At 49.2% G+C, this 11,571-nt stretch overlaps 1 protein-coding gene across 1 annotated transcript; it reads left to right on the top strand.

The window, feature by feature from the left end:
• Positions 1-123: 123 nt before the first annotated feature.
• PPA1 (inorganic pyrophosphatase 1) lies at positions 124-11,203 on the top strand. Its single transcript, XM_064464620.1, has 11 exons — positions 124-265; positions 467-531; positions 3,261-3,314; positions 3,769-3,888; positions 5,840-5,926; positions 6,227-6,353; positions 6,874-7,001; positions 8,506-8,591; positions 8,774-8,843; positions 9,986-10,025; positions 10,867-11,203. The coding sequence occupies exons 1-11, from the start codon at positions 202-204 to the stop codon at positions 10,896-10,898; spliced, it is 873 nt and encodes a 290-aa protein (XP_064320690.1). The 5' UTR covers positions 124-201; the 3' UTR covers positions 10,899-11,203.
• The last annotated feature ends 368 nt before the right edge of the window (positions 11,204-11,571 follow it).

Below are 11,571 nucleotides of genomic sequence, written 5' to 3'. Positions count from 1 at the left end.
CGCCCACGCTCAGCCCGAGCCACGCTGCGCTAGACACGCCACGCCCCCTCCCGCGCGGGGGCTGCGCGAGGCCGCGTGGCGCGGGGCGGGGCAGGGCGGGAGGAGCGAGCTTGGCGCCTGCGCAGTGCCCACCCCGCCGGACAGGGGGCGCGGCGCGGCGCGCCTGCGCAGTGCAGCAGCCGGCGAGCTGCGAGCGGCGCGATGGCTGGCTACAGCGTGGAGGAGCGCGCCGCGCCTCACAGCCTGGAGTACCGGCTTTTCTTCAGTGAGTCCTCACCGCTTTCCTCCTCCTCCACCTCCTCCTCCTCCTCCTCACCCCCACATCCTCGCGGCCTGGGGGCTGGCGGGCCGAGCCATTCTGGAGGCGCTGGGGAGTCCTGGCGGCCTGAGGGGGGGTGTGTGGGGGGTGTGTGTGTGTGGGGGGGAGGCCGGCCGGCCAGCCTGACTCGCCCCCCTTGCCTTGCAGAGGACGCCGCCGGGCGCTACATCTCCCCCTTCCACGATATCCCCATCTACGCGGACGCCGGGAAGGTAAGAGGGGGCCCGCCGAGCCGGGTGCCTGGTGTGGGCTCGATGGCTTGGGGCCAGTGGCAAGAGCTGGAGCTCTGCGCTGAGTATTTTGTCAGTGGTCTTCAGGGAGTGCCGTCCTGCAGGCCTGAAATACCCGAGGGAGGCTCCCAGGTCCTTACACTGCTTCTCGGCAGGAGCATCCTAAGGGAAGCATGGGCACATCTTGTGAGGAAAGGGTGCCCTTTTCTCAGTCTTGGCCTCGGGTGGAGCGATGCAGGAGAAGAGAATGAATGATCTCATTCTCATATTTGCAATTGAGATGGAAATGGCTGTCTTGAACCTGCCCATGAGGTCACATAAAAGCGTTTTGGGTTAAAAGAAGCACTTTTCCATTTAGCTAAACATCTCCATCCACTCCTGTGGAAGTATATGCTTGTGCTGCATGATATTTCAGGCTTTGGTTTTGACTGCAGTAAGGCCATTTTATCCCTGCACTGTAATCAGCTGCTGAACAGGACGTGAGGATGTTAAATTCTTGCTGTAGCAGCTCCTGGGGACCTCTTGCCTCACAAAACATGCAGCTGGGGAACCTGCCACATGCGGTGATGCAGGGCTTTTACATCCTTCCGGCAGCCAGTGGTTAGTCAAATTAGGCTGTTCTGAATCACTGTCTATAAAGCGCTCCAGTTCTAGGAAACCCAAATGTCTGTGCTTCAGTTTTCACTGAATGTTTTTTCAGTGGTTACTCGGGCTCTCTGACAGTGTTCCTTACCTTTGTAGCTCGTTTCTTCTTTTAACACATACTAAAGCTGTGCAGCTTGAGAAACGAGGTGGGTGAACTGTTCTAATATTCGTGGTGGAGAGGGCTGTAATTTGAAGGCAGAGTGTAGTTACGGGAAAGGAAAAGAGTATGCAGAATTGAAAGATGAACCTCTAAAACACAGCTGATTTAGCTTTGGGGTGCGGGTGTTGTCAGAATACATGCTGGGAAGTCTGAGGTGGCTTTTGCCTGCTCAAAAGGGAAAAGACAGATTGTAATCATCAGGGACAGCAGCCAAGCAGTTTCTGTGGCTGACTGGGAAAGCAGTTTTCAAAAGCAGGTGTCTGAAAGGTAACTTGGACAAGGAAAATCCAGATAATACTATGCTTTGCAGACGTTCGCAGAGCAGAGGAGTGAGTATAGGAGTGAGTAGGGTTTCTGCAGACTGGTAATGATTAACAAGGGAAACCGGGCTACTGGTGTGCCTTCAGGCGCTTAGCGCTGCTTGCCAGCATCTCTGTGCCAAGTTGTTAAGAGAAGCAAGTGTCACTGAAGGTTGCAGTCCCCAGGGTTACACAACGATGCTGATGACATTAGACCTCTTTCTGCTGCTGGGAATTTACTCATTACTTAGCAGGTTCATTACCAGTTATGGTAGGGAGCCCAGCTTGGAGAAGAAAGGTTGTCTTATTCTGTCTGGGCTCCTTGATCTTTATCCTTAGACTTCTAAGACACTGAGAGGATTGCAGGGTGTTTTTTTCAGTCTAGGGCTGGGATGTGCTGACCTTATCTGTACCTGTGTGTCTTGGCGTTGTGAAGGAATGACCTCGGGCTACTCACTGGGTGGCTTAGACCGGGGCAGATCTGTTGGTTGGACTGTGGGGAAACTGTGAGCCTGACAAAGATGCACCCCCAAGTCATCTTTCCTTGCCTGCAAAGTCATAAGCACCCTACCTAGCCAGTTCCAATTGCCTCATTCCTTTCCTCAAGTTACTTACAAATAAAAATAGTATAGACCTTTTTACTTTTAAATTGCAAAAGAGCAGTGAGCTCCTGTGATTAAGGGGATGTAATAAACTTCTGTTAGGGAAGGGTGTGGGCAAAGTCAATGATATAGCAGCATTTATTGCACAGTATCAATCTAATTGTGGTGCAATACAGGTGCAAGGGATTTTGCAACGCTAATACTGCTTAGCATGGGGATTAAAAACCTTGTCGCTGCTCAGGAGCAAGGTTTGGCTTTTTGTTAAAAGCCGTAATCTCTTCAAACAGCAAATATTAAGATTCAAGTGTGGAAAGGCTTGTTTTCTTGAAGAGGAGGCTCTGACATTGAACTCTCGAGTCCTCTCAGCCCAGCTGGAGCCAACAGGAGATGTTTTCAAGCATCGCCTGTAAACTAGACATTGCAAGATGTGGTTCTACGTTTCTCCCCCACGTTTTTATCCTTGCACTGTGCTGCTGCCAAGGTCTATCGTCTTGGAGCAGGGAAGCTCAGGCATCTGTCCCTTCTTTAAGACAGACTAGAATATTTGGGAGCGACGTTCTCAGTTGTTCAGGGTAGTACATAGGTAACCCACATTGCTAAACAGACGGCTTACTCCTGTAAGCCTTGTTGCTTCTAAATTGCCAGGGTGCCTCTTGCTGTAGCATTAAGTGCTTTGTATTTAATAATTATGCCTAAAACCTCATTTTGTTATGCCTGCAACATGATGGAGGTGATCATAGATGGCAACTGATGGAGCGTTCATGGGTAACCTCAGTCTGGCTTTTCCTGGTGTCTTTCATGGGATTCATCTTTGAGTGATGACATGTGACTGACTGGGCTATGGGATTTCTATCACCTGTATCAATACTGCCACTGGAAAAATCAGGAGAAAAGTTATGGTTTTCATGCCAACTGGATGGTTTTCATGCTTACTTATTTGAATTCCCTAGTTTAAAGTGGGGTCTTAAGGTTCCTTCCCATTCACTGATATTTTGTTTTCCTCAGAATGTGTTTAACATGGTTGTGGAAGTACCTCGATGGACAAATGCTAAAATGGAGGTAACTATATTACGGATCCTAACTTAAGTGCTTGAGCTGACTAGTCTCTTAATCTTTGGCTTTGCTGATTCTCTCCTCAGTTCCACCTTACAAATCAGAGTGGTTTCTGACTTTTCACATAAATACTTTCTTAACGCTAGAGGTCTAATATGGAGGCTGAGACTTGCAGAAGTTGGAATAACTTAGTATTCTTATGTGGCTTCTCATTAAAGCAGCATCTTACAGCTCTCAGCCCCACGTGGCTCTGATGTCTGTAAGTCTGCTGAAAGCTATATCCCAGGAGATGGCAATGCAAGAGGAAATGGAGTTGTCCAGTATCAGCTGGTGGCTTCAGGGTCAGCTCCTGGTCTCTTGGCTTCCAGTGAGCAGGCAGCTTCATTAAAAAAAAATATAAGAAATTGCTTGTTTTTTCTTGGAGAGCAAAGTAGAGAGATTTATGTAACTTTCATTTCAGATTGCAACAAAGGATCCCTTAAACCCAATCAAGCAAGATGTGAAGAAAGGAAAACTGCGCTATGTGGCTAATGTGTTTCCTCATAAGGGTTATATCTGGAATTACGGTGCTATCCCCCAGGTACTGTAACTTGTCTCGATGGCCTGTCGTTTCTGGTGGGGAGGAGGGCGGATGCCCTCCTGTGTCTCTGACTACCACGGTATTAACGAGCAAAAGGTCAGCGGGGAGTCTGGTCTGGAACGCAGCGTTTGCAGCTGCATATATAACCTTGCTAATGAAGACAACCTGTCAAGAAAGCAGGAGTAGTTTTTTTTTTAAGTAGAAATCTCAAGAGGTAGGCTTGTAGTTAATGCTATAAACAAGCTATCTGAGGATGAGCAGCTGCTGCCAGTGAGGTGCCTGCTGTGTCGCTCCTCTCCTTAGACACTGGGCAGTTTGGTTGGACAGTAGCTGCCAGGTCCTTGTCTTTGGATGAATGAAGCTGTTACTACACAAGGAACTAGGCATCTGGCAATGCAATGCCCTCAGTTCCTGCCTGGTGAAGCGTAGAAAGCTAACGGTACAGGGTCTCGATGTACAGCCCTTAGGCTGAATCTTTATGGAAGATTCTTCTTGCAGTGAATTAGCTGATTGCTTCAGACTTTGGGTGTGAACAGTGAAAATCTGAATAGATCTGAAGACTCTATCTTGCCTGCTTCTGCCCCTCTTATTGTTCAGGGTCTAAAACACACAGCTAGACTAACGTATTGAGCTGTTGGGTGGTAGTAGATGCCTCGTTCTAGGTGTTGGATCTGAGGGGCAGAAAGGCATTGAGAAGTCCAGAGACTGCGTGAGGCAGACGTCCACAGCTGCACAGACAGCTGCCAAGGGGGGACTGGCAGGTGGTGACACCTGGACACATGCTCTTAACTGGTCGGTGACTACTAGATAAAGAGGAGCTTTGAGCAAGGCTGTTTGCCTCCAATGTTCTCTAAGTTTTCAGTTTCCTTTAGAGAAGTAAACTGTTGGTGACAGTTCACAGGGAAGCGCACTGACTCTTGTAATTCTGGTCTTGATAGCAGTGCATGCCAAGTGTTTTCTCCAAATGGCTTAAGACTGTGTTTCAGAGTTGAATTGTTTTTCTACTCAGATAGACTCTGGAGCCAGTTTATTTGTACAGAATTATGGCTTTTGAAGCCTTCACTCAGTCATGTGTTAGTGGATCAAATATGTTTATGCATCAAGGGCAAGGGACCGAACGTAACGCTTCGTTGTAGAGAAGCGTGATTGTGAGGAATTCTACAGCACCACCCAGCTTTCTATATGTATTCCTGAATGCCCTGGATGCATCACGAGGTCTTGACTACACTAGTCATGTCCTGGCATGCAGAGATTTGGGAAGAGCATTCCTTCTTTCTGTATCTCAACTACCTTAGAGATAGGTGCTCCTTATGATGCCAGTGGGCATGGTGTCCTTTTGCTTCTGATCAAAGCGTGTTTTAAGCAGCTATTATTTTTGGAGGTGTAGCTCAAATGCCTTCTGAAGTCCTCGCTCAGCTTATGCTCGTTGCTTTAGGTGAGATGCACTAGGACACCGGGTAGCACAGGGTATGGGACTCTGCATTCTCATCACTGCTCTAGTATAGCAACGTGTCCCTAATTAAAAGGAAACAATACACCCTGTCTGTCTTCCACCTCTGTTGGACTGCTATCTGGAGTTCAGGAAACTTCTGTTAAGAAATGAATAGGGAAAGGACCGGGCAGGCAGCCAAATCAGTGAGTGTTCTTTATAGATGTGAACTTCACCTTTACACAGCTGTAGAATGGAGGAGGAAGCCTGGAAAGTAGTTGAAGAAAGGTTTCTCATTGGGAGGGAGCAGTTTACCCTTGGCAAGATAAGACCTTTTAACTTGGAATCAAACTGCATTTGCAGACAGGAGTGAAATAGTAGCCCAACCACTAGACCTTAAAGCAAGTGCGAAGTGAGCCATCGTCTGTATCCTGGGCGCAACTGCATGCCTGAAATAAACCTGCTTTTTGTTTCCTCTTGAAATCTGAGAGTTCTTATTGGTGTGGGGGGTGTTTTTTGCAGACTTGGGAAGACCCAGGTCACAAAGATGAAAACACTGGCTGCTGTGGAGATAACGATCCCATTGATGTGTGCGAAATTGGAAGCAAGGTAATGCATTCTAAGGGGCAACTGTCTTTTGAAACATGCAGTTAATGTCTCTGAAGTCAATTATCCAGAGATGTAGTTTAGTTCCTACCTCCTCTATCCTAAGAATGTGATGTTTCTCTCTACTGCCTCTGGAGATTGTTGCTGGGATCTTACAGCGTGCGAGAGCCTTGTGAGCCGCTGATAAGCGATAGCTAATTTCGTGGTACCTGACCGCTTGCTGAACTCTCACAGCTCTCGCGGTCTCCTGTTTTGCATTCCTTGGATGCATCAGTACAGTCAACAAGGCCTTTGTCCTTGCAGGTCTGCTCTCGAGGAGAAGTCATCCAAGTGAAGGTGCTGGGCACACTGGCACTGATTGATGAGGGAGAGACAGACTGGAAGATAATTGCTATCAATGTTGAAGACCCTGAAGCAGACAACTATAACGGTAAATAACAGGAGGCAGGAGCAGGCTTAGTACTTCCCTTTCTCCCTTGAGAGCCTGCAGGAAGCTTTCAAGTCAGGATATGGGCTTGCGCCTTCTATGCCACAGCGTTCATCAGAGGTGATACTGGAAGGAGGCAGCAGCATAGGATGTTATCGATCCTATAGTGAAACGTTTTACTGCTGTTTATCCCAAATTGCCAGGCATGGCCTGGCATCTTTAAAAAGAGGGTGGCTGTGCAGCCTGTCCTCTGAGTGGAAGGAAAGGGGTTGTCCAGTAAGTCTCTAACCAAAGCTGTTTAAATGTGTCCATGCTCCTGGGGACAATCAGGATATACTGTGAAGATGAAACAGTAACTTTCTCATGCAGATATATCCACTCTGTGTCTGTACTGTAACCTGTCTGAAATGTTGCTAAGGCTGCTTGAGGAAGGCCTGAAAGAGGGGCAGCTCAGAAGAGTAGGGTAGCAGCTAAGTAACTTCTGTTACTAGATCTGGCTAACGAACCTTTTTCCCATGCCTAGATATCAATGATGTCAGAAGGATGAAACCTGGATACTTAGAAGCTACAGTGGATTGGTTCAGACGATACAAAGTACCTGACGGAAAGCCAGAAAACCAGTTTGCTTTTAACGGAGAATTTAAAGACAAGGTAGGATGGCCCTCCACTACTGTGAGTGTGCAAAGGCATGCTGTCCAGAACCTGAGCTCAAGGTGCATGGGGACATAAATGAGTAGTGGCTGAGAGAATGGGTTTCTGACTTCGTTCTTCCCTCTGTTTCTCCAGCCTACCATTCTGCTTGTTTCCAGCCCAGTGCTTGCAATAATACTGGGAGAAAAAGCGTAGGGTTATCACCCGGCTGCTGTTGGATATTATCAGGTCTTCTCCTAGCTGACATTTGTGTGGGATCACTTCAGGGCTGGGAGCCTCCATGTCAGCACTGGGATGGAAAAGACCAGGTTTATTTGCCCCTGCTCTGGAGCAAAGGGTGCATGACATCACCCTTTGCCTCCCTTGCTCACTGGCTTTGTTCCACTGCAGCTTGTTGCGAGGTGACTACTCCGGAGTTAAAATGCTTCTTCCTTCAGGCGTAAAGTGTTCCCTCACACCCTTTGAGTTAGGCTCTGCCTTAGCAGCGTTATTCCTCTGCCTCTTTTCTGGGTTGGGTCAGATAACTTACTGCTCCTGAATGGGAAAAATCCTGCCTCAGCACCTTCCCTCCTGCCAGTCCTGGTGTGCCCTGAGCGGGTTAGGAAGGTGACTCAACTCCCAGAGCTGGTGCAGAGAAAGAGGGGCCTGCAAAGCCTGGTGTGGGAAGGGAAGGAAAGGGTTGGGGCAAAAATGGAAGTCACAAGGGAGTGGACTTGTCCCCTTTGACTGTAGCGTGGCACTAGGTTGGGTGGGCTGGGACGTCTTACCGCCCCTCAGGATGGGTGAAACTGGAATCAAGGCCAAGGCGGAAAGTAGGGACAAAGAACCTCACGCAGGTTCCTGCAGTGTTTTATTTGGCTCTGTGTGGTATCAAACCAGGATATTTATTGCTTATGTTCGTGCTAACAAAGAATAGTGTGTGCTTCCTTCTCCAGCTGACAGGTTAATGCTTGACCATGCACTACTTTTTTAAGAGAAAAAGCTGTGATATGCTTGGAAGCAGATTTCGTTTTTAAATAGCTGCAAAGCCAGATTAGGTGCATGTCTCTTCCTGTTGATCTGCACCAGCTGAATGATTTGCCTAGAGTGGAGGAGAGCTTGCAGATAGGTCGGGATCAACTAGCTGCCGAAGACAAACCAAGTGGGAGAAGCAGCAGGGTGGAGGTGTTTTTATAAGAGAGCACTGCACTGAGACTAGAATATCTGTGTTCAGTTTCTTTTGGCTTCAAGCTTGCTAGGTGACCTTGGTGTATCCTCCCGTCTTGAAAGTAAAACAATTGGTATCATAAGATTCCCCGTTGTTTGGCTTTTGTGCGCTGGGAGGCTGCTGCTGTTCCTGAAAGGGGCAGTAATGGAGAAGGCCTCTCTGAGTCCCTTCCTGAGTCAGAAACTACTTAAAATCAGCCTATAAATACTGGCCTCTCATTCCCTCTAACCGGTAGTCTGGAGAAAACGGCCTAGTGCTTACACATAACATGATGTTTGTTCTGATCTTCAACTTCAGGATTTTGCAGTGAACGTCATCAAAAGCACTCACGAACACTGGAAAGCTTTAGTAGCGAAGAAAACCGACGGAGGGGAGATCAACTGGTAGGTTAACTGCTGTGGTATGGTGCGCGTTCCTTTTCCCTAAACATGAGTACCATGCTTTCTGCCTCCTACTGGCTGTCTCCCCAGGCAACTATAACAATGATCCTTAATATTCCATTATTTAATACTCTTGGGGGAGAGACCTGGCTTTTATGTTCTCACAAGCAACCTTTCCCTTCTAGCACAAATCTGACGGTGTCTGACAGCCCCTTCTGCTGTAGTCAAGAGTGTGCAAAAGCTACTGTGGATGCAGTAAGTACAAGTTGGAGTGTCCTACCCCCAGTGTCAGTGTCAGGCAAAATGATACGATTTCTGTGGTACCCTAAACTGTCCTCACTGTGTGAATAGTGCATTGTATGCTCAGAATTTTTTGGATGACTGAATGCAGCACCTGTTTCTGGTTATATAGGATGGATGAGGAGCAAGCCAGACGTTCCTACAGAGGCTTCTCCTTGCCCTTAGTCATCTGGGAGATGGAATCCAAACCAGAGTATGCGTGAAGGGCTAACTTCTGAACCGTAGCTTGGCTGTCAGCTGCTCAGAAAGTGTTTAAATATCTGGCCTTCCAAGAGCCTCACAGCACAGGTCACACTTTGAGAAGGGAAAGTCTAATTTCTGAAAGCCTTGAAGCCAGGGACCTCGCATCCTTTGCAGTGAAAAGCTTGACGTTCCCAGTGTAGTACCCCTACAGTTTAACTGCATCTCCCTAGGTACTCCCAAAGTACTGTTGTTGGCAACCTGAAAGGGGTTATAGGAATGGGACAGGAAAATCAAAACACAAATGTTGCTTCAGTGCATGGAAATGTGACTGGAAACCAGAGTCTCTCCCTAGCCACGTATCATCATCTTGCTTTTAAAAGGGATACCAGCCTCTGGTGGTATCTGAATTGCTTTATAAGCTTTTGAAAGTGTAACCCTCCTGGAGGATGTGTCATCAGCTCAGGACCCTTGTCTGTCTTTGGTTGCTAAATATTGGGTGAAAGCTCTTGGAGAAGTTTTTCGAGAGTCCTTTGTATTTCCATTCCACTATCCCATTGTAGGTTTAGAACAAAAGCAGGCTGCCTGCAACTGTGTGGATGCCGGAGCAGTAACTGCTTGTGGTGAGAAGCAGATGGCACTGTGGCCTCTGCTTAGAGCAGCGCACCTCTGGCATGTGGGACATGCACGGAATGAGGGGGCTGCGGGGATGACAGGGCACACGCCGCATGGGAGGCCATTTATTCCCTCACGGCTGACCAGCGCTGGCTGCCACAGACCAATTTACATTGCTTAGATCTTAAACTGTGCTGCTCAGTAAAGACTTGTGCGGCTCTAAATGATGGCTAGTGAGCTTCAGGTGTGTAAAGTCAGCCTCTGTCAGCAGTTGCTCTCTGCTAACGCACTTCTCGTTTCAGGCACCACCGTGTAAAGCTGCCAACCCGATCCCACCCGAAGGTGAGTCTCACAACCCACATTTGTGTTTCAATGCGGTGGAACGCTGAAGTGCAATGATAGCAGGAGAGTGGTTTTAGTTCCTCTGAAACGGGGGTTTCATCGGTATCCTCGGTGCAGGTGAGCCGAGGAAGGGAATTACTTCCTACCTGCGCAGAGCAGAGGCAGAATTCGGTCGCGTGTTCGGTGCTTCCGTTGCCACTGAACCTGCTGATCCAAAATGTGTCACTGAACAAGTGTCCACTGCGAGCTGCTAATGAGCCTTTTGATGCCTTGGGACACGACTGTAAGAAGGCAGCAGCTGTGGGAGGAATCCTCGCTCAGCTGTCATCTTTTTCCTTCTGCGCGAGGTGGCGACGGGCACCTTGCACGCGACGTCTGGACGTTGCTGTAGCAGGGACAAGACCCGAGGGCGAACGCGAGCTGATGGCAGTGTCGAGAACCCACAGCTGTGTGGCAGAAAGTGGAGCTAGGCTGTCATTTCCAATCTCTTCATGGGTAATAAACCTGCAAAGAAACTGATGTCTTCCCTGCGGGCATGGGAGGTGGAGGGAAAATGACTTCACCTCCCTGAGTCAGTGGAGCCAGAGGGAAGCTGAGCTGGCTCTGGCTGGCTGTCCTCGCCTGAACTGAGTCATGCGCAGCAGTGACTACTTCAGGAACACAAATTCACGTAAACAGGGCAGCACAGGAACCTGCTGGGTGTGCGGTGGTGGTGTCGGCAGGAGCGGGAGGAAGCCCCTGCCCTGGAGGTGACGCATGCAGCGCCCTGTGACCACTTCATCAGTGGGTGGCTAACAGAGGCCTAATCCCCCCTTTTTTTTTTTTTCTCTGCCCCACACAGTTGACAAGTGGTTCTACTACCAGAAGAACTAAGGCCTGAGAATGGGTGGTGAAATGGCTGCGTCTGTCCCACCAAGGAGTCGCCACGTAGCAGGAACAGACCAGAAAAGTAGCTCAGCATCAACGTGAAGACCTTGCCTGCAACTTTGCCGATTAGAATTACCTATCTAGCAGTGATGTCTGCTGCATCGAGGTCTTGTGGAGGCTAGAAGACATAATTTATAAAATCAAAACACCCTGCTAGCGCATGGTCGTATGATGTAATTGTGTAAATGGCGATGGAAGATCACTCACCTGGTACGTGTATGGATGCTATCAATAAAAACTGCTGAAACTGGCCTCTGTGGGGCTGGTGCTCCTTCCCCTCCATGTGATGGAGCCCTGGAGCTGAGGGGCAAAGGGCAGCTCGGGGGGGCTGTGCTGGGCTGGAGGGGATTTGGAGAGGAGTAACCCCATGCAATGCTCCAGGCTTGGGGAAAAGTGGCTGGAGAGCTGCCCGGCGGAGAAGGCCCTGGGGGTGCTGGCTGACAGCCGGCTGGGCATGAGCCAGCAGTGCCCAGGTGGCCAAGGAGGCCACCAGCCCCCGGGCTTGTGTCAGCCCTGGTGTGGCCAGCAGGAGCTGGGCAGGGATGGGGCCCCTGTGCTCGGCCCTGGGGAGGCCCCACCTCGAATGCTGGGCTCAGGTTTGGGCCCCTCGGGACAGGAA

Source organism: Phalacrocorax carbo, chromosome 13 (assembly GCF_963921805.1).
Source record: "Phalacrocorax carbo chromosome 13, bPhaCar2.1, whole genome shotgun sequence".
Taxonomy (NCBI): Eukaryota; Metazoa; Chordata; class Aves; order Suliformes; family Phalacrocoracidae; genus Phalacrocorax; species Phalacrocorax carbo.
Note: the sequence above shows the minus strand (reverse complement) of the source record. Positions and strands in the feature narration are given on the sequence as shown.